Source organism: Ipomoea nil, unplaced genomic scaffold, assembly GCF_001879475.1.
Source record: "Ipomoea nil cultivar Tokyo-kokei standard unplaced genomic scaffold, Asagao_1.1 scaffold0465, whole genome shotgun sequence".
Taxonomy (NCBI): Eukaryota; Viridiplantae; Streptophyta; class Magnoliopsida; order Solanales; family Convolvulaceae; genus Ipomoea; species Ipomoea nil.
This window is the reverse complement of record NW_017616893.1, coordinates 967,382-990,983: the sequence shown is the minus strand read 5'-3', so window position 1 is coordinate 990,983 and position 23,602 is coordinate 967,382. Positions and strand designations below refer to the sequence as shown.

The 23,602-nt window shown below is 33.7% G+C and overlaps 2 protein-coding genes across 5 annotated transcripts; both read right to left on the bottom strand.

Annotated features, from left to right (window-relative positions):
- Positions 1-1,019: 1,019 nt before the first annotated feature.
- Positions 1,020-9,969, bottom strand: LOC109173203 (microfibrillar-associated protein 1-like). Of its 3 annotated transcripts, XR_002052866.1 has the most exons (4): positions 9,659-9,969; positions 7,860-9,113; positions 6,797-7,042; positions 1,020-1,033 (listed from the first exon to the last, which is right to left on the bottom strand). XR_002052866.1 is itself a non-coding variant. In XM_019322499.1 (3 exons), the coding sequence occupies exons 2-3, from the start codon at positions 9,044-9,046 to the stop codon at positions 6,931-6,933; spliced, it is 1,299 nt and encodes a 432-aa protein (XP_019178044.1). In that variant the 5' UTR covers positions 9,047-9,113; positions 9,659-9,969; the 3' UTR covers positions 6,623-6,930. The 3 variants fall into 3 exon arrangements, 2 of the variants coding, with proteins under 2 accessions (XP_019178044.1, XP_019178045.1); XM_019322499.1 differs by lacking the exon at positions 1,020-1,033 and having other exon boundaries at positions 6,623-7,042; XM_019322500.1 differs by lacking the exon at positions 1,020-1,033 and having other exon boundaries at positions 6,623-7,042; positions 9,644-9,967.
- An 8,513-nt stretch (positions 9,970-18,482) lies between these two features.
- LOC109173214 (protein SMAX1-LIKE 4-like) lies at positions 18,483-23,251 on the bottom strand. Of its 2 annotated transcripts, none has more exons than XM_019322512.1 (3): positions 21,848-23,251; positions 20,560-20,776; positions 18,483-20,033 (listed from the first exon to the last, which is right to left on the bottom strand). In XM_019322512.1, exons 1-3 carry the CDS (start codon positions 23,020-23,022, stop codon positions 18,621-18,623), a joined length of 2,805 nt encoding a protein of 934 aa, XP_019178057.1. In that variant the 5' UTR covers positions 23,023-23,251; the 3' UTR covers positions 18,483-18,620. The 2 variants fall into 2 exon arrangements, with proteins under 2 accessions (XP_019178057.1, XP_019178058.1); XM_019322513.1 differs by having other exon boundaries at positions 20,560-20,782; positions 21,854-23,251.
- Between the last annotated feature and the right edge of the window lie 351 nt (positions 23,252-23,602).

The window sequence follows — 23,602 nt, the reverse complement described above, 5'->3', positions numbered from 1 at the left end:
ATAATATTAATAATTAATTATTAAGGTAAGTATAACTTATTTTGTACTAATAATATTATCCATTATATATATATATATATATATATATATATATATATATATACTTTTAATTTTATATTGATAACCATAGTCTATGTATATACTTTAAGAAAATATTCATTATTAAAGATTAAAGATGAGATATAATTTAAAAAGTAAGTTATTTATTAGATTACCTAATATAATTGTCTTACTAATTGATTCAATGCTACTATGTATAATTCATATATTTGAAAACTTTTAAAATCGAAATATCCATTAATTGCCTTAATAATTAAAATAATTGTTAGTCAATCAATATTCAATAGTACTAAAAGTATTATTTGAATTTTTATACATAAAATATAATATTATTAAATCGAAATAATTAAAAATAATGTGTCCATATTACAAAAAAATTTATAAAAGTAATTTTTATTGCATAATAGAATTTGGCAATTATTAAACATTGTTTATGGTAATTATTGTATGACTTTTAATACTAAAATTATTAGGTAGAATTTTTATAATTAAGGTATAATATTCTTAAGGTAAAATATTGCTTATATATGGTTTACCCGTATTAACCATCACTATATTAAATTAATAAATAATTCTTTTAATATAATATATTATTAAATCTAAACATATGATTAATATTTATTCAATATTATTACGGAAGTATTACAATTATAAATTTTACTCCGTATTAAATTTAAATGGCTTAGCATATCGAAGCAAACATGGTAAGTCAATAATATTATTTTACATTAGTAAAGTGATTTTATATCAAGGAATGTCAGATGAAGAATAAAATCAAAATAATACTCTATTGAAAAAAAGCCACAGTACTTAATCATTTTTTTCCTAAAAAAAAAAAAATTTTAATGGCAAGAAAAACGTCTTGAAGGGAAAGACAAACTACTCTCTTATTACAAAAAATGTACACTTTAAAAACGGAGAAATTGAATCGAAACAATGTCCAATGCTTTGATATATTGACAACTAAAAAATGCTTTTAATTTCATTTTGGTTTTTATTGTATTCTTAATATGGTTCCCTCTATAAGTCTATATATATTTACATATACACACAATTCGTCCCTCGATCACAAAACTTTATCATCTTGATGAGCAAGGAACTCTTTTGCTTCCCGATCAATCTTTCTAGATCTGTATCTTCTCCACAAAAAAAAAAAAAAAAAAAAAAAAAAGACAAAAAATATATATATATATCAACATTTTTTCTTATGAACCACTTTTGTTGTTCAAAAAACATAAAATACAAAAAAATAAAAACAAAACAAAACCCAAAAAGAAGAAAAAATAAAAGAAACTAAGATAATGAAAACCTCACCAGTGCAAATCACGTATCAACCTCAACTGTGGAAGATCACAGGATGATTAGAAGTCTATTGCTTCCCGATCAATCTTTCTAGATCTGTATCTTCTCTACAAAAATAGACAAAAAAAGGAAAGAATATATCAACATTTTTTCTTACGAACCACTTTTGTTGTTTAAAAATCAGAAAATACAAAAAAATAAAAACAAAACCCAAAAAGAAGAAAAAATAAAAGAAACTAAGATAATAAAAACCTCACCAGTGCAAATCACGTATCAACCTCAACTGTGGAAGATCACAGGATGATTAGAAGTCTATTGCTTCCCGATCAATCTTTCTAGATCTGTATCTTCTCTACAAAAATAGACAAAAAAAGGAAAGAATATATCAACATTTTTTCTTACGAACCACTTTTGTTGTTTAAAAATCAGAAAATACAAAAGAATAAAAACAAAACAAAACCCAAAAAGAAGAAAAAATTAAAGAAACTAAGATAATGAAAACTTCACCAGTGCAAATCACGTATCAACCTCAACTGTGGAAGATCACAGGATGATTAGCAAAAATCAATAAAATAATTAACCTTAGTTGGGGTTGTGTATGGTCATATAAGGTGTATTTATACACAATGGATGAGATCAAAAGGGTTTAGTATTGAAATTATAAAATGGTAAGAGATCTCAAGAAAGGTAAAATCTTTAATATTATTAAAATGCCATATTTGTCTAAATATTTGATATTACAAAAATGCCTCTAAGTTTTGGGGGGAAAACTTGGCTAGTAGGATTTTACTTTTATATATATATAGATATAGATGAGGTCTTTTTTCTTCAATTTTTTTATGGGCCACTTCATTCACCGGGTCATTATATTGTCGCGGTCAAAACAGTGTCGCTTTTTTAAATAAATAAATGGCACGTCCTTAATATTAATGAAGCGTACATTTTTTTTGTATGTTAATTACCAACTGACACTACAGTATATCTAAACCGACACTGCCTAACGTATTATTTTTATATTATCAAATGAAATTGCAGTTATATCAAAATGATACTGTAGTTGTAGTGAAATGAAACTGCAGTGTACTGTGTATATAAAATGAAATTGAATAACAATTCACATATTTGAGTGTATATTATACAATGAAGCTGTAATTATATCAAAATGATCATGTAATTGTGTTTTAATAAAACTATAGTGTATATAAAATAAAATTAAATAACATTTTCACATATTTGAGTCTACAAATATCGCATGAAACTGTAGTTGTGTTGAACTGAAACTGCAATGTATACAAAATGAAACTGAATAACAGAGTTACTTTTTGCGGAAGGGTGCTGAACGGTGGGAAACAGATGCAGTTTCTTTTCATTAAACAAAACGACGTCGTTTTGATGCGCGGTGCATAATCGATTATGCACGTGCACGTGCACAATATAATTTGCCAAATTCACCTCTTCCTCCAATATATATCACTCAATCACAAAAATTTCTTTTCATTAATTTTAGATTTTTTTCTTAATTTGTTTTGAACTCACCATTTTACCCCTCTATATTTTTATTATTTCTTTATATATTATCATTCTAAAAATTATAATTATAAATTTGATAACGATATTATTAATAATTATAAATTTAATAATAATATTATTGATAATTAAAAAATTTTAATTTAATTAATAATTATAAATTTAATAACAATATTAAATTAAAAAAATAAATAAATACAAGAATGTTATAAAAAAAAAAAAAAAAAAAAAAAACCAAGAAGTTCGCCGTTACATTTTTGTAGAACTTGCAAAAGTTAAACTAAAAATTTGCAACGACCAGCACGTTTTTAAGTTTAAATTTAAAAAAAAAAAAAAAAAAAAAAAAAAAAAAAACCATACCAATTGGCGGCCACTCTCAATCATTCAAGCGAGCGCTTGGGAGGCTAGTGAGACGCACTTGCGCGTCTCACTAACCTTTAAAAAAAAAAAACTCTCGTGCGCTCTGCGAATATTAAATAGGTACACTCGTGCCTTCACCCGCATAAGCGCTCTTGTAGGAAAATTGCTTCACTTCATCAACAAGACTCCAAGTAAGGTTATTTACGACATGAACAATATCATTATTACCATTCAACCATATAATTTTACTTCCATCTCATCTTGCCAGAATATCAGCACCTCAGTTGACTTTATTCTTTGCAGTAGCCATAACTATGGAAACCTTAGCCATAGTTGGGATCTCACCAGCATCAATGATTCTCATTTCTAAATACAACAAGCATCAATTGAAATGCTTTTATGCAGTCTTCCACCCCCACTCCAAAATCTACTAGAAAGCACATAGTCACTCTAATGTTCACTAACAAATAAGCTTTTCAAAGCTTTTTGGTGTTTGTACAAACTCTACAAGGAACGGTGTAGATTTGTGCAAATATATTTGAAGCTTTTTGGAATTTGATGGTTTTGCACTTTTTAAAATAATTCAAGAGAGATACTTATCTCTAATATTAATACACCGTAATAGTAATAGTAATAATAGTAATAATAATAATAATAACAATTATTATTATTATTATTATTATTATTATTATTATTATTATTATTATTATTATTATATAATACATAACAAAATAGAGAATGATAAATTAAATATTACTAAAGATAAATCTACTTCTACTATCTACTATACTAATCTACTATATTAATAAGAGTCCAAGAGAGTTAGGCCTATAATGGGTAGAAAAAATGACGGTCACAAATTTTAATCAAATGAATGGCTCAGATTGATTAAAATGACCAGGACTATGTGGTCTAATGGTATCCGGGGTGGACTTCCAAGTGGAAGGTTGTGATTTCGAGCCTCAGTGGAGGCGTTATTGGCTCTTTGTGTTTCAGTAGGTTGAGAAAGTATATGAACAGATACTACAATGTAATAGAGCTAGTAGCATTCAAAAAAAAAAAAAGATTGATCAAATTTAAATTTTACACTAAAATTTTCTAAAATACCCACACACCGTTATTAATTCCGTTAAAATTTTAAGAATTGCCGTTAGTTCACCGTTAACTTACTCATTGATTTCAATAAAAAAAAAAAAAAAAGGTCTTAGGTTCGAACCTCATCCTAATCAAAGTTGGCATAATTAGTACTGTATTTTACTCTTATTAAATTACTAGTTTTTTACACGCATTGCGCGATTGGGATAATGCCCAATGTTTTTTTTTTTTTTTTTTTTTAAAGTACTTTAAAGTATATCAAGACAAGATTATATTGGAATTGTTCATGCATCGATAATTAAATGTTGAATTTGCGTATTTAAATAGGTAATTCTAAGTTTACAAATGCAAGATAATATAGTCAAGATTGATTATAATTGTCAATAAAATAATTGTATAGGTATGATTGAAACCAAATACGGGACATAAGGGAGAGTAAATAAAAATTATGGCATAAAATATTAAATATACACTAATATTGAAGAGCTAATTGATGATTGCCAAACAAGGACATTGCGAGATAGTTTTCTACTTCAATTTGTTGTGTGATTTGAATATTCTTGCTGTCAATAAATCCCCCAAGTAATTAATATGATTGACTTAATTATATATTTTTTTATTTTTTATTTTTTAAAACAATTATTATTATTATTATTATTATTATTATTATTGTTATTATTGTTATTATTGTTATTATTATTGTTATTATTGTTATTATTGTTATTATTATTGTTATTATTATTGTTAATATAATTAACTACTTGAGAGATTTTGTGACAAAGAGAGTATTCAAATCACACAACAAATTGAAGTGAGAACTACCTCGCAATGTCCTTGTTTGACAATCAGCAGTTAGCGGTTAGCGTTAGCGGATTATACTAATGGATTTGACCAGCGAATTTATTTAATTATTAACATTGGGTAAAAAAAATGACCGCCAAATTATTAAATCAATGAATGGTTCATATTGTTCAGGTTTTAATTTTTTTCTTTTAAGATTTTCTAATTTATCCTTAATTATATGATTATCCATTTAACTTTTCCGTTAATTCACCGTTAGTCTAATTCTAATATTAAAGTCTAATATAGAATTATAATTACACCATTAATCTAATTCTAATATTAAAGTCTTAATAGAACTTAACCACAAATCCTAATGTCGAAATCTCCTCAAACAATATTAGTATATATTTAATATTTTATGCCCTAATTTTTATTTGTTCTCCCTTATATCCCATATTTGGTTTCAACCATACCTATACAATTATTTTATTGACAATTATAATCAATCTTGACTATATTATCTTGCATTTGTAAACTTAGAATTACCTATTTAACCCGCACGGGCTTAGCTCAATGGTTTAGTGGGTAGTATTTGAGAGAAGAGACCAAGGTTTAAACCTCGGCGGCGGCAATGCGGGAATTATGTCCAAAGTGGGCAAATTCCTTGTGCGTATCAGCATTTGGCCCTGCCTGCTGAACCATTGAGTCACCGTGATTTACAACTTCTCACAATGCTCTGTCGGGTCGGAGTGTGGGGAGCCCTTGGGGTTGGGGACTCAACATTTTGGAGAAGAATTACCTATTTAAATACGCAAATTCAACCTTCAATTATCTATGCATGAACAATTTCAATATAATCCTGCATTAATATACTTTAAAGTACTTATTTAAAAAAAAAAATATTGGGCATTATCCCAATCGCGCAATGCGCGTAAAAAACTAGTTATTCCTATAAATTCAAAAATAATCTAATATAAGTTTCCTTAGAAGTAACTATTCAGAGCGTTATGCTGTGCAACCGTGTGCATCATGCATGGCGCAAACAGTTGCAAAAACGACGTCGTTTTGACGTCCAACTTAAAAAAAAAAAAAATTCAAACTATACATTCAGAATGTAAAATTATAACTTCATAACTATACATTCAAAATTGAATGCTAACTACACATCCATAACTTCATAACTATACATTCAGAGTGAAGTTATAAAATTATAAACATATGTTTACGTAGATTTTTTTTTTAAAAAAAAAACAGTAAAACAACACCATTTTTTGCAACCGTGTGCACCATGCAGCATAATTTGCCTAAGTATTCCCCTTTACCAGAGAAATGTTGACAAAATAGGATAAACCAAACATGCCCTTAAACTCAACTTGATATTATTATTAAAAAAGATATCATCATGTGTATTTGCCACACTAAATTTTATCGCAGCCCAGGACCAACAAGAGACAGCCCAACAAATTGTATTATTGAACTATAATAATAACGATGATTGATAAAAGATGAAAAGGTTTAGGATAGAAATTTTAATAACTAAACTAGAGTTACACCCCCACTTCTAATGAATTAACATTTAACAGGAAGAAGACGAAGAACCCTAACGAGTTCCAGTTTCTGGAGGAAGATTTACAATACTCAAATTACAACGACAAAAGTTTAAGTAAACAAGCTTATAGTTATTGAATCCAACAACAGCATTCTCAAAATGCTCTAACAGGAAGAACACAAAAACTTGTTGAATATCCCATTTCTTTAGCTTCTGTCCCCGGAAGCCCTGTTACTGCATAAAACAATGAGAACTCACCGAGTTTCCCAATCCTTCACCTTCTTCCCCTTGGGCTTTGCAATAGGTGCGTTTACAGCAGCCATTTTTGCATTGTACTTAGCCCGAAGAGAATCATTGTATGTCCACCTGCACCATGCCACAATTTCATGTTAGATATATTAAAATAATGTTAGAAAATCTGCTCTGATGAGTCACGATCCGAATGTAAATTGGAACAGAATCTCTAAAAATGTACAATGGAACCGTGCACGGGACAAAATCTCTTAAAACGACATTTAATCTAAAACCTGTTTGGGAGAGATTAAGATTGGATAAAAGATGGGATATATTGGAGGGTAATGGACTGCTAATCCTACATTTGGTTCAGACAAATACTGATGTCAATACTATGATTTTGGAGTTGAGCAAAAGGACTAATAATACCTCCCCCCTCCCCCCAATCAAATAACAGTTAGTTCTCAATAAATCAATAATAACAAGCATGATGAAATACCCAGAGAAAGCAATCAATAACATCAAAGACATTCACATTCATTGAAGAGGAAATACTACAATCAGCAGTATGGATTATCAGTTATCACAACAGGCATAGTCAATCAATTATTTTGGTAGAACGTCCACATTTTGACTCTTCAAGGAAAATAGAAAACGAGTTCCACAGTGCTTTTAGCCACAATTAATGGTCACTTTACAAATAGCAAATGTTACTTTTACAACATAGTCCAATAACAATTTTATGTATAACTAACAGAATTACGTTTTTATGCCAGGCTATAATTATAATTTAAGATTCAATACGGGTGAAAATAACTGAAAACCTTGAAATATAAAAGATATGATTATGTGTTGATAAAAAAATCTACTCTGTCTACTGCATAAATCCTTATAAGTAAACAGGCATCTAAAAAACATAAAACATAAAAATAAAAAGAAAAATACTTACGGGTTGTTCCAATCAGTTGTGTCTTCATTGACAAGGTGTGTCCATTTCGTCCTTCCACTACGACCAAAGTGCTTGACCTGCATGACTTTGGGCAATATGGTCTTATCCAACTTATCTTCTCCAGTTGGTGCAGAGAAATCACGGCTGAAAATATTATCTCCCCCAGCAGTTCCAGCCCTGTCATCAGAATTTGACTGGAAGAATGCACCCTTGTGGTAGTATTTCTGCATGAACTTCCACTTTTGCTTGGATGCTGAACCTGAACCAGGTTTGGGGTTTCTCCTCTCCCATTCCTTTCTCTCTTCCTCAGTCATGTTCCTCAACTTCTCTATTTCTTCCCTTTCCTTCAGAATTGCATCCCTATCTTCTCTCTCCCTCTTGATCCTGGCAATTTCTCTGGCCTTCCAAGCTTCATATTCCTCTGCCTCATTCACCTCATCGTCAGTATCTACATCAGCAATATTAGCCTCTGTATCCAAATTCTTCTGAATCTCTTCTTCCTCTCGAATCTTCTCAACTATAAGTTGCTTTGTCTCAACTTTCCTCTCTTCTAATCTCTTCTTCATCAAATCTTCAAGTGCTTGTTCTTCAGCCTCAAGCCTCTCACGCTCAGCTATGGTATCCCTCTCAGACCTGGGGACAAACACAGGCTTCACCATTGCTATCCCAGTGGTCTCTTCTTCTGATTCAGTCTCATACTCCGATTCTTCTTCCTCCTCCTCTTCTGCCTCCTCTTCCTCTTCTGCCGGGAGAGCCTCCTCTTGCTCTCTTTGAAGCAACTTTTCTCTGATTCTCCTCCTCTTCTCGTCCAGGGCATCCTCATCCTCATCCTCCTCATCTATCCTTTCCAGTCTTTTGTTTTCCTCTTCGATGGTTGAGACAATCTCAGCTTGACGGATGCGTCTATGATCAGCCCTCACTTCCTCGCGATTATCTATCCTACTCTCTGCCAACCGACGCAACCTGGGATCATCCCTTTTTCCAAAATCTGAGCCATCCTGGCTAGGAAAGGCCGTTTCCAGGGCAGCTGCTCTGGTTGTCCTAATATCCCCATCTTCTTCAACTTCATCTGCCCATTCAGGAGCTTTTCCAGGCCAATATCTTTTCACTTTTGTCTGGCCAATTTTACCCCTAAGCTTCTCCCTAACAGCAATTACAGTATCACTCACACCTGCTGTAACAGACATCTCTATATAATCTAATAAGTTTAAAAGCTCAATTGGTGCTTTAACTATTCAAATGCAAATCCAAAACCTGAAAAGATAAAGAAAAAGGAGATGTATCAAATAATCAGAAAAGAGAATACCTGCAAATCATATTCAGAGAAAATATAGCAACCGGTGCCAGCAAAAATTTCCTTTAAAGCATGATCCCATCAGAAGTAATCCATATCCAAAGGTATAAATTTAAGCAGAATAATTTAATAGCTCAAATTAACAGAAATTTATACTACAGAGTATTAATACTAAAACAGCAGCAAGTAAACGACAAACTTAACATGTGTAACAAATTATAATGGATATCCAAAATAATTTTCACAAATCTTTTTAATTAAAGCCCTAACTACTAAAAAAAATCCAAATCAATTGGAACAGCCTTTCTCTTAAATCTATGCCATCATCTCAAAATCTATGCTTTTATCCTTAAGCAAAACCCATCGGAACACCCTTCACTTATAATATTTCAAATTCAAGCTTGAAGTCTTAGATATAAAAAAAATATATATAAAATATACATAAATAAGTCAGTCAGTCATCATACTTTCATAAGAAAATTAGGAATACTTTAATGCTTATCACCTTTCCAATATCTCAAAGTAATCCAGACTAGATATCGAATAATTCTACTCTGAACTTTTTGATCGTTTGAGACTTCTATGCTACCAGTTAGATTATTGGTGATATATAAGGGTTTTGAGAGGGAAATTGTAGTTGATGTTGATCCATCAACTAAGGCTTCTGTTTCCCTGTGGATTAGTCTCGCTGGGACTGCTGGTGTGGGGGCGGCGACGGATGTCTTGGTGGTGGTGCTGGTCGCAGCGGCTGCCCGGCGGCTAGGTCGCTAAAAGCTTGAGAGTTTGAGATTTGCCCCGTGGGGATTTAAGTTCGAAAGGGAAAGAATTGAAGAGACTAGAAGTTCAGAACTTAACGTCGTCGTTTCGTTATTGATTTTTGATTATTTTTTCTCTTTTGAGATAAGACTCAAATAAGCTCTCCTAGTATATGTCAAAATGCAATTAGAGTATTAATATTTTTTTTTAAAAAAAAAACTTAATTAAACTATTAACCTAGTTAAAATGGTACAATGAACATATTTAACAGATTACTAAAAGATAACTAATTAATTTTGATTGCATGACATTCTATTAAAAACAAATAACAAAACAAATTTATAAAAAAAATTATCGGATTCGTCGTCCCTTAATAGCTCAAATTAATAATACTAGGAATAAGGGTCAAATAGGTCATCGAACTGTACACAATAATGCAATTAGGTCACTGAACCTAAAAAAATAACAATTGAGTCCCTAAACTAACCAATTTCATTCAATTAGTCTAGTTTACATGTTAGTAACATGTCACCCAAAATTCAAAATATTTTTTAAAAATTACTATTTAAAAATAATAAATTATTTTTTTAAAAAAAAATTAAAATTATTATTTTTAAATAATAATTTTTTTAAAAAAAATTAAATTTTGGATGACTTGTTACTAACCTGCAAAACTTGTAAATTGGACTAATTGTATGAAATTGGTTAGTGTAGGAATCAAATTATTGTTTTTTTAGATTTAGTGGCCTAATTGCATTATTGTGTGCAGTTCGATGACATATTTGATCCTTATTCCATAATATACTAAAACAGCAGCAAGTAAATGACAAACTTTTAATTAAAGTCCTAATTACTAAAAAAATTCCAAATCAATTGGAAAAACCTTTCTTGAAAATCTATGCCATCATCTCAAAATCTATGTTTTTATCCTTAAGCATGTTGGTATATAGTTAGAAGGTCTATTTGATCTTTATCTTCTTTTTTTTTTTTTTTTTTTTGATACATTAAGTATCACAACTTATGTTAGACTAATACCAATTTCGTGGCCTTCATCGCCAATCACAAAGAAAGCAATGAGCTAGAGCCCAACAAATAAGAACTTATAGATGCATACACTCAATTATGAGTCTTTCTACAAGTACTCCTAACTTTACTCCCTAACGTGTAATTATCTTTTATTAAAAAAGAAAAAAAATTGATGTGGCTTAGATTGCTCCATTTCTTCTAGCTCTCACCCCATTTCTCTCTCTCTCTCCCTCTTCTTTGTCTCTTCCCCTATCTTCTCTAGTGTTGCTTCTTCTCCGTTGTCTCTTCCTCCCCTTCTCCATTTTTCTCTCGTTTCTTCTCCGTATGTTTCTCTCTCTCTCTCTCTCTCTCTTACTCTCCGCCATTTTTCTCTTGTTTCGTTCTTTTCCTCAGGTTTATCTCTTTTGATCTGGCAATTTTAGGTCATTCATTTGCATATTCTTCTCCTCCAATCTGGGTCTCTTTCTATTCTTTCTCCACAACTATTACTTGTGATTCGTCATGCATACGTAGAAAGATTACCTATGTATCAACACTTTTGATTTTTCAATTTGTAAAGTTTATTCTTTGTATTTTGATAATAAATATTAACAATTTAAAGATTTTGTCATCTTTAGGTTTGCAGGCTCCCAATTATAGTTTTATGCTTTTCCACGTAGCAATCATAAGCTCAAATCAAATTATAAGGTATTCATTCTTTCTTGTTTTATTTTTTGTTTTGTTTTGTTTTTTTGTCTTATTTATTTGATTTGATTTTACAATGCCTTCCTCTTGAGATTGGTAAAAAAAAAAAAAGGTTAAAGAAAAATAATTCTCTGAAGGAACCTTGTGCTCAAATGACACCTCTGTGGCTCCTCTTGAGGGAAGGTCATAGGATCAAACCTCAGTGATGGGGTATTGACTCTTCGGGTTGCAATACTTAGAAAAAGTATAGAACAGATACTACATTGTAGTAGTGTCTATTCCATAATTTTTTGTTTGAGTTCTCTGTTACTATGTCTTCCTCTTGAGTTTTCTTTATTTGATTTTCTCCCTCACATCTTCCTTTTTAATTTTTTGTTTTCACTTTTCAAATTATTTCCTCCCCCTCTAGTTGAATTTTTTATGTTCTTTTTTATTTTCTTATCTAATTTGAAACTGTAAATTTAATTTCATGTATATATTTGATTTTGTCTTCAATTGAAATCCTTTCATATGTTTTGCAGTCTATGGAGTTTACCACACTTTCTTATATAGATGTTTTGGTATTCCCCTCAATCAATGCCAGATATTGAAATTTCAATTTTGATTCGGCATTGTGCATTTATTCCTCTTATCCAAGCATTTCCGCTTTATTGCATCTATAAATCAATTATCTCAACAATGTTTGAGACCTCATTCATTTCAGCCAAGGGAGAAAAAACAAGCCAAACACTTGATGTTTGGGTGTTCCAAGAATTTCTTGAGGATTCTAGTGCATTCATATGTCAAGGACTTTTGTATGTTATTACAAATGAGATGAGCATGGTGATTATGTATAAGAATTATGATTTGTCTTATTATGATAAGTTTGTGTATCTATTGAGTATTTGTATGTAATGAGAGATTTTACCTTCTAATGAAATGGTTGGTGGAAGAGTTTTGGCACAGGATAATTGTTGGTTTTCACAGCCTCGATGGCCGCTCGGCAGGCCAACACTACCGAAAGATGTGCTTGCGAGAGGATGAAAACAAGAGACAAAGTATTTAGAGAGAGAGAGAGAGAGAGAGAGAGAGAGAGAGAGAGAGAGAGAGAATAATATTGTATTATTTCCCTAGGGTTTTGGTAAGTAGGGTTGACGCAAGGTCAAGCCTAGAGACGGGGTAGGGCTGACGTAAGGCTGATGCATCCGCCTAGTTATTATCATAAGCCGTCTAGATTAATTAAGGAAGCTACTTAAATGAGAAGAGATTGCCTCCGTAGAATCTGCTGATATCCGTTTCTAGGTGCGTGCCCGGTTAGGAATGCCCCGGGCGCCACGGGAGTATCTTCTGGGGCCATCGTATCCGGGCGAGAACGCTCCACCTGCAAAGCCTGGTCGCCCGATCGGGTTCGGGACAACACGCGGCTGGGGACGCACCGCACGCGTGGCCTAGTCGTCCATCTGAGTCCCACGGGGTACTCAGCCGGAGACGCACCGACTACTGAGGCTGGTCGCCCAACCGAGTCTCGTCCAAGAACCCGCCCGGGGATACACCGACTGCTGAGATTGGTTGCTAAGAACCCGCCCAGGGACACACCGACTGCTGAGATTGGTTGCTAAAGGATGAACCGCTGCCGTCGTCGGTCGTCTTATACGATGGTCGGGAAGGGTCATGGGAATCCCCTTCACGCTAAGTATTGAACCATGTATTGACCCGGCTGCCTTGCATGACCTCCCGTCCAGGCAGTTAATTTGGGGTATCTATCAATGATATTTTTCCTTTCTTACTTTCCTGGATGCTATTGTTTTCCTTTTCAGGGTGCTAGAACTTGTATAATAGAGCATTATAACTTACATAATTTTGTCAAGTTCTCAAGATACCATTAGTTTCCCTTAGACGTTATATAACATAGAAATTTTTTTTCCTTAACAGAATTCATGCAACATAGACTTGACTCCCTTTATAATAGTAAAATATCATAAATTCAAATTCATTTACAACAACAAAATAGAAAATATTTAATTAGCTCTAGTTACAGTAGCAAATAGTATAAAGTTGCACCATCTCCATCTTCATTTAGAGCAACTTCCTTTATAGTAGTAAAATCATCAAACTACATGGAGGATTAACATTTGAGCCAAAAATACTGATTTGACTGTAAAAGTAAAACAAATGAAATAAAATTTTATTACAAGTAAATTATACAAATAAAGTGAATATAAAAGAATGATAACTCTATCGAGCAAAAGCATCATCGGGTTTGTTGTTACAAAACTTTCTTGTGTCCCCATTTCATCGACTTTATGGGGAGATGATGGAATAGGTACACAATCAATATCATCATAACTTATAGAACTCTACAACATTAAATAAATCAATGAGTGAATATAAACTACTTGATCAAATATAAACAAATGAAATCTAATTAATAAACATATCATACTTGTCTTTGTCATGATTTCTTTGGATCCTTCCCTTCAACTTGTTTCCTTTTCTTTTTCATTTTAAGACTTTCCACCACTTGTTCCAACCTTGAAACTCTTCTTTTAGTTGGAGGACGACCTTTTCTTCTAGTAACTAAAGGACTTAAAACCTTATTTGCACCACTTTGACATATTTTGCTTGTCAACTTCATTATCTTGTGGTAAACATGATGCTTGTGTGGTGCTATTAATGACTTCATCATTCATGATCGATGATTTTAGCTCTTTTATGCAATCCATCACATGCTTATATTTTTCATCTTCAATTGCGACAAGAATAGAAACTTCACGAAATGCATCACACATTTGTTCACATCTTTGAGTTTCTTTACAAGACAAGAAATTATAACTACTTCTAATACAAGTATATCCACGTTCAAATCTTTTCTCCATCGAGACAAAATGTGTCTAGAAGGGATTTCACTCACCTTTTTTTAAATGAGCACCAAAAGAGCATGTCTACATAAAATTCTCCTAAATTCAAACAAGTGGCAATTGCATTTAGCTTCAGTGAGCTTCACACTCAACTTCATTGAAAGCAACCATGAACTTATCTTCGTTTGTCTCCAACTTTTACATCTTCTACAACTTCATACACAAAACTTGAATTTTCATCTTTTATTAGAGAATGATAGCAATAAAATTTTTCCTTTAATGCCCCTTGGAACTCTCTAAAATTTTCATTTGTATAAAGTCTTTGAAATTGTTTTTCCATCTCATAGTTACTAAGACATTCATACATAGAGTTAAAAGAATGAAAATCTGCTTCTTTCTCCTTCTCCATTTTACTTTCCAATGCCTTTTCATATTGTTCAACAAATACCTTCAAAGTTGTTTAGAGTTGACATATCCATAAAAAAAAACATTCATGCTTTCACTTCGTTGAGTAGTAAACATGCCTGCCCAAAATATATGTTTCACGTAGGAACCCAACGTTGTCTTTCTTTGTATGACCCCTCTAACCAGTCATTCTTATTGAGATCATAGGTGTCAATCAATAGTGACCATCCATTTTCAAACTCATTTTCATTTAAAGAATCATAAAAACACTTTGCAAGGCTTCCTTGATTTCTTCATATTTAGAATATCTCCAGAACTTTTCAAGAAGGCTTTTCATGATATGCCATAAACACCACCTATGCTTTGTATTTGGAAATACAATCACAATAGCATTTTACATGGCATTACATTGATCTGTAATAATGGCTTTCAGATGGCGTCCTGACATGCAATTTAATCATGATTGAAATAACCACACAAATGAGTTAGTGTCCTCTTTGCTCAACAACCCGCAACCAAACGATACAGATTGTCCATGGTGGTTTACTCCCACAAAAGGAGCAAAAGGCATGTCATACTTATTTGTGAGATAAGTTGTATCAAAGGTAATCACATTAACAAAAGATTCATATACAACCTTACTCCTCCCATCAGCCCAAAACAAGTTTCGTAACCGAGAATCTTCACCAACATCCATCACATAAAAGAAGTTCGGATCGCTCTGTTGCATTTTAGCAAAATATTTACAAACGGCTTCTACATCCCCTACACCAAGTCTTTTCCTTCTCAATTCATCAATATAATTGCGACAATCCATTTGATTAAACGTGAATTCTCATAACCTCATGCGTCTACAACAAGAGAGCAAAAGTTCTTGTTTGGAGCAATACATGCTTGATCATTTATATCAAGTCTCCTTTTCACTTCTCATTTAGCATCCTATAACATCTCAAATGACGTGCTTTCCCCGGACTCAAATCATGATCACGACTAAGCTCAACGGTTGTTATCTTAAAACTCTCATTTTACACCTTTTGAATCTTATTTTAGCTTGACATCTCGTTTTTGTCGAGAGCTTTGACGATAACAAAATTTTACTTGTTGATTCTTTTCTATGTGCTTTAGCACATGCAAAAGTGAAATGCTTTAAATTTCCATCATCTCCGCGTTTTCTTCTCGTTACTACACTAAATCCCTTTTTCTTTGCATAATTTGTATAAAATGTAAAAAACTTCTTCTTTGGATTGAAATACCATTTCTACCTTGGGTTCATTTAACTTTTCTTCATCATCCATGTCTACAAATATAACCAATAATAATAGGTAATGTTAGAAATCAATAGCATCATGTAAAGGGGAAAAATAACATTTTTTTTTTGTTTGTTATATGGATATGTGAATAAACTCATTTATTAAGAAAAAAATAGCATGTGATTTTGTGGATAATAAATACATAATGCTAATTGCGGTGTTCTGTATTCTTTCTCAGCAAATACAAAATTTTATAATTTAAAATATTTAAAATATAATTGAAATAGCATATACTGTAAATATACATAGTACTGAAGCGTTCTTTTATGTTCTTTAATGTTAATGGCTCTTAGGCTCTGTTTGATGTTAATGGCTCTCGCCTCTTTGGCTATATTTTATGAAATAATGAAATGGAGAAAAGCAGTAAATAATGAAATGGCTCTGTTTGCGCGCCAAATATCACTTTTCTAGGAAGAAGCCAAAAGACCAAAAAAAAAGTTGATGTGACGCAACCATCTCAAGGAGTTTATTTAGGGAGTATATTATTAGCACCTTAGCTTGTAGAATTTTCCCTCAATTATAGTCAAAATGTCAAGAACTCATCAAAGTAAACATCAACCTTATACAAAAAAAAACAAAAAAACAAAAAAACAAAAAAAAAACAAAAAAACAAAAAAACAAAAAAAGTACTTCAGTATTTGTAAGCAAAAAAAGAAAGAGAACAACAACAACACAAAGAGACAAATATACAATTGCAAAAAAACACAAGAAAAAGAGACAAAATTGACAAAAGAAACAAAACAACTGAAAAAAAGGAGTAAGAATGATGAATCCAAGAACTGAAACCTGGAAAGAAATTGTGAAACTAGGAAAACGTTAGAAATATAGAATTGGACTCGACTTCTGACCGACGTTACAACACCACTTTCAACACCGCAACCTACGAAGCATCAAATGCTACTACTGCCATAAACTTGGAAACATCAAAGCCTAGTGCTACCAAATACAAACATACCTGCAAAAAACAAAAAGAATTGGGTCATGAAAGATCAAATACAATAGGTTGCCATACCTCAATGGTGAGAAATTATTTCCACATTTAGTGCAATCTTTGGGTTAAAGAAAGTTTATTTAGACTAACGGAATCTAATTCCATGATATAAATGAAAGCAAATCTCATCACCTAGGGGAGATGAGGTAGAATTTTTTTTGTTTCCAGGTAAGTGGGATTCTACAAAATTGATTCAATTACATATTTATCCCTTTTAGTGCCAAATTAAAAGTCTCTTATAAATATAAAAAGTTGCCTCTCCCACCATTATGAAAGATAACAAGACTGTTTATTAAAGAAATTTGTCTTTCTCAACACTTTTTTACATACGTATTGTTTTATATTTTGAATATTCTTGTTGTGGAATTTGTTGGCATATAGTTACGTGATTTATTAACCTCTTAATTATCATTATATTTGTTTTAATGTTTGTATATAGCAACGATATATTAGAGATTTTTAAAAATATTCTAGGAAAGTTTAAACAAATCAAATATTTTAATTTTTTTATAGGTAATTTAATTCTTATATTTTTGGATAACACCAAACATGTTAACTAATTCTCCTTACATAGTTATTCTCAACAAATACATTTCTTGAAAATATTTTTCAAGAAATTTAATTGATAGGAAGTACCAAAATCCGTTTAAAGTTGACAACAAATTGTAAAATTTTCACAATATTTCCTTTTTTATATTATGCCTCGAGATGAAATGCACTAGAAAAGGACTTTTGGAAAATGTTTTCCGAGTTTTTAGTGTTTGGGTGCAGTAGGAAAATCCAGTCAACGAAAAACATTTTCCGTTGATTAGGGAAAATGTAAGAATTTTTGCGGAAAATGACTTACGCTAAATTTTGGCATAAGTCATTTTCCGTCAACACTCAAAACATGGTTGCCTTCGTTGCCGTCGTTGCCTTCGATTCCTCAGTTTCCATTCATTCCTATATTTTCCATAGTACAACCAAACACGGAAAATGAAAATATTTTCTAAAAAAAAAGTCATTTTCCAAAAAACATTTTTCAGAAATCATTTTTCTGTTTTTCAAATGGATCCTTAGCGTCAATCTAGAAACCAAAAGTGAATTCACTAACAATTGAAAGATTGAGTTGAGTATGCCTATAACAATGACCAAAAGCGTAAGTTTTTTTTTAAAAAAAAAATAGTTAATTGATGATTTTTTAATTACTCTAATATGCATGAACAGTTACTACAATGTAATAGGGCCAGTAATATTCAAAAAAAAAAAAAAATTACCCTAATATGCAAGAGTCGTGAAGTGAAACTCGAAAAAAATTTGCAAATTCCTGCTAATTTAAGGTTAAGGAAATTAGAGCAAACCAAACATTCTATTAGCATTGAAGAAGCAACTAATTAAGAGTAGTTACACAAAAGAACATTAGCTTAGCTAGCTAGCTCATTGGGCATGCATGCATTTCCTTCACAAGAGATCTCTACCTTAATCCATGCATAATCTCTTGGGAAGACATGTACCCATGAACCCATCCTGGAAAAACGTATCCCCCCCTTTCTCTTCTCCCAAACAAAGCCTAACATTACTTACACCCTCTTCTTTCCTATGATCCACCATGTATTGCAAGCTTGTTTGAAGAACGTCTTTCAGCCATTTCTCAAACAAGCTATTGAGAAACCCCCCACACCCCTGCAGAAGCTCCTCGATCACGTTTTCGTCTACCCATGAACTGTTCTTGTCTCCTCCCAGGACTTGTTCCAGGGACTGCTTAATCTTGGAGGAAAGCATGTCCTTTGCCTTTTGTTGTTTTGATGAGTCGCTGTTGAGAACCACCTGGTTCTTTATGGTTTCGAGGAATCCTAGGGGATCATTCACGCTGCTGTCGCGAGTCAAGTCGCTTGAGGAATCCTGGGTTTCCTCGTCATCATCATCATCCTCGGCTTTTATGTTGAGATCAAGGGTCTTAGCCTCCAAATTGATTCTTTTGTTAATTTGCAAATTGTCCCCCCACTGGGCTCTGCGCTTGAGATCTTTGTTGTTGGGTGTTTCATTTATGAGCAGCTTCATTGGGATTGTGTAATCCTCATCGTTATCCCTGTTAAACTGATAATCATCGTTGATGGTTAAGACGAAAACGGCTTGGCTGCAAGAAGGAGAAGGAATTCCATTGTGGAGAGTATTTGCTAGGAATTTTAGCAAGTGAGGGTCGGCGAGATCAACGCTCTCCACTAGAACAACAATCCTGGGATGATTCCTTATCCCCATTTCAAGTGATTCAACAGAAACTCCTTTCCTTCTTCTCATATTCAAGCAAAGAAGATGAGAAGAAGGGAGTATGGAGTGGGCTATTACACGAGCCAATCTCCGTTTCCCAGCCATATCATTCCCCCGGATTAGCACCCACTCCTGTTTCTTGCCGCTATTCTGGATCCCCATCAGTGTTTCGCGAATGGCGGAGAGCGAATCCTGGGATTGCCATGGCAGGTTTTCGTGTAACTCATTGCTGACCAAATCCTGTTCTGGGATAGGGGAATTCCCGAGTGCAAGAGAGATCTTCAGTACTTCCTTATCTTCTTCCCCCTCGGATCTGAGACTGTCCAGGTTTGGCTGATGATTATTGTTGTTCTTGGAATTGCTGAAACTGAACTCGATATGGCAAGATTGCTGTCTCCTGAAGCGTGGCACACAACTTGCGCCCAGATTGGACTTTACAACTGGAGAATCACACAACAAGGATACGCTATTCTCGTCATTAGCCCATCCTGGTGGATAGATTGAACCAGTTGTAGTGTATAACAAACCCTTCCCCTGCTTGCAAATTACTGGTGAGTTTCTGGTTTGATGGAGAAGACTCTCGCATATCCTGTTCCATTTCCTCCTCAATTCACCGCATTCATCCTGAAAATCAACAAACAAATATGGTTTTTAGTCATCTACTATAGTCATCTACTTTAATGGTTTAACCAAATTGAGTCATCTGTTATCATAGCTTAGTAATTTCATCTGTATTAATACTGATTTGGACTTTTTGTACTTAATTAAGTCCTTGACTTTAACGGTTTTATCCAATTGAGTTTTTTGTTAGGATAGTGTGGTATTTCACCTATATTAATACTCGTTTCAATCTTCGACTATAGTAATTTTATCCAATTTAGTCCTTTACTAGTCTACTATAATGGGTTTTTATCGATTTAATCCTTAATTCTAACCGTCGAGAACTCAAGTGGGTAAAACCATTGAAATCGATGACCTAAATAAACACAAAAAATCATTTTAGACTAAATCGATAAAAAGTCATACAGTCGAGAACTAAATTGGGTATTAACTCATTTGTATTTCATTATATTTGCCTAGACCCAAAGAACTAACCCATTTTCAAGAATTTATGCAACTATACTAGTTTATTATTATATGCATGCAGTACCTTTTGGTGAGGAGGAGCATGTGGGATGAGCCAATCAGGCAAGTGGGCTAAAGGCTTGTCTGAGCCCCCTTTGGTTTCAAAACTTTTCTGGTTTACTAATCCAGCAGCTTCTCTTGCATAGTTGGAGGTGCATTCTGGGCAACATGTGAGCACAACTTCTTCTTCCTTCTTGTTTGATTGGTTTTGTGGTACTATTGCCATCTTTAAATCTTGGAAGCTGCAAAACAATACTTCCACCATTCAATTACTTCATAAATTCGCAAAAACTTATGTGAGACCATCTCAAGTGAGACGGATTAGGATGAAAATGTAATACCCATATTAAAAAATATAATACTAATCAGATATAAAGTGTGAGTTAGAAAGTATAATAATAGTTTTGAGGAAAAAAGTATGGAGAAATATTTTAAATCAAATTTATGAATTTATCTATCTAAATATAAATTATTATTTATCTAAATCACATTGTATATAATAGGTGATAAAATTAATATTTTATTTTTAAGAAAGTGACGTACAATGGCTTAAGTTTTCAATATTGGACAAAAGCCCATTAAAATCAAGGTTTTCAATGTCTATATGTAGAGAAGTCAAAAGGTGCATTTTTCTTTTCAGAACTGTTTTTCTCACTTTGTTAGACATTTAGACCCAAAAAAAAAAAAAAAAAAGAATCGTGCCACCCTTCCATATAAAGTTAGAAGGTGTATGAATTTTTGTTTTTTTCAGACAAACTTTCACCCATTGGGTTAAATTAGTATTCAGAACTAAAAACAAAAGGGAATTTTTATTTATTTTTTTTTTGAAAAAAAAAAAAAAAAAAACACAAAATTAACTACAGGCAGGCTAGAAACTACTTTTAAAGTACAGCCAGTAACATATGTGTCTGCTTAAGACAGTAGCAGTGTAGCACGCTTCTAGCCAAACCTTTGTTTGTTTCAGACCATAACAAAAAAAAAAAAAACTTAACCTACGTTAAGGTCGTACCATGATTACATAAACACCCAACAACAAAAATGTCACTGAGCAAATATGATGATATGTTCTCAATCACAAAATAATGATAGTAACAAAGGTAATTTAATTACTTGGAAAGGCTTAAAGTTACCCTTTCAGTTCCATGCACTTAATTCTGTAAATTGAAATTCCTTCAATTTCATGGAATTAGAATCTTATACCTTCCTTGGTATTAATACTAAACTTAATATTTTATAAAAAGTTGAATTAAAAATAATTTCATCAATAATCAAATCAGACATATAAAATGAGACGGAAAGATAATAATTATTACCTTGTGGTAGCATTGAGGGTGAGAGATAGAGCACCGGCACCGGAGGGAACAGAAACAGGTTGAAGAGCCCAGAGAAGATCAAGAGGAGGTTGTCTCATTTGACACTTAATATAGGTTTGAAAATTTGCAGTTCCGACCAACCAAACCTTAGTACACGAAGAAAGCAATCTCCCAATCTCGGCAACCAGGTGGTCTACCGGGTTGTACGCACAAGTGGAGGCGGCTGCGGTGTTGTCCACCGTCCACTTGAGATCCCCAGTATAGATAATCACTCCCCTCCCGCCGCCGGCGAGGGATTCCACTTTCCTCTTCAGCTCCGCCATGTTGGTCTCCACCTCCTCCCTCCTCATCAGCGCCAGCGGGGCGGCGGAGAACTGGAATTTGATGAAGTGAGCGGATTTGAGCTCCTCCGGGACCTGCCCCCGCTCCACCTTCCCCATCAGGTCATTGAACACGCCGTGCGTGGCGGCCGCGGAGTCCGCGACTATCACCACGTTCCTCCTGGCGCCGCCGAGCAGGACGTTGACGACGTTAACGTCGTCTTCGGGGAGTTTATAGACTTGGGTTGTTGGGGGGGAGCTCGGGGTGGAATAGATTCCCCCGCCGGAGCTATTGTAGGCCTGGAAAACGGAGGAGACGGTGGAAGAGAGCTCCTCCAAGGTGGCTTTCACGGCGGTGCTAGAGAATCCGGCTTCTCTCATCACCCGGCTCACACTAGGATCATCCAATATAGACAGCACCAGCTGCTCCACCTCCACCTTAATAACCCAATGCGGCTGCTGCTGTTGCTGCTGCTGCTCGATACACCCCCGCCGCTGGTGCGCCTGGGCCCGCTTGAGGGCCGCCACGAGAGCGTTAGACAACGACGGCTGGCCGTGGAGGAGCGGCGCCGGGGAGGCCGGAAGCCGGTTGAGGGCCACATTAAAGCAGAGCTCTAGAGCCCGGCACTGAAGCGGATGCGATGAGGAAGAAGAGTTAACAATGGAGGAGGGCTGGGATTTGAGGCAAGCCCGTTTGAGAAGACTGAATCTAGAGCTCAAAAGGGTGGCCGCCACGTGGAGGGGGGTGATTTGTGCATGGCCCCGTCTCCTCGCTAAGCTTAGAGAGTGCTTCAGCACTGAAGCAGCCTCTGTGGTGAGGGTCTGTTGCACCGCCGCGCAAGCTCCCGTTCGCATAACTTAGCCCCACGCCCCACCTCCCAACACCCCCCCGCTCTGAATCGCTACTGTAACCTATCTTTCTCCGATCTTCTGTGTCTTTATACAATTCTATGAACCTCACAACCACCCAAAGCCCACGCTGCTGCTGTATTATGTGTATGTATCTATCTATATGTGTTTTGAGATGAGATGAAATGGTAGGCTAGTATGATGGCTTTGGGGGCTTTTAAACAAGGATGGTTAATGGTTTGCACACTTTTAATTTATATATATATATATATATATATATATATATATATATATATATATATATATTTAAAAGGTTAAATCTCCAACACTTCGACCTGAGTATTTGAGAAAAAGGTAAATTATGGTAACTCAGCTTAACCCGAGACTAGAAGAATTTATATATATTTATACACTACCACAACTCACAGTTGCATTGGTTGCAGAGTTGATTTTTAGCTTTTTCTTTTTGTAAAGAGTTTTTCTTCTCTCCGGTTTTTATTTTTATTTTATTTTTGGCTAAATGGGTTTGTGACTTTATTGATCTCTTCACTCCTTTTTTGCTTTTTCTTTCTAGTACAAGTTTGTG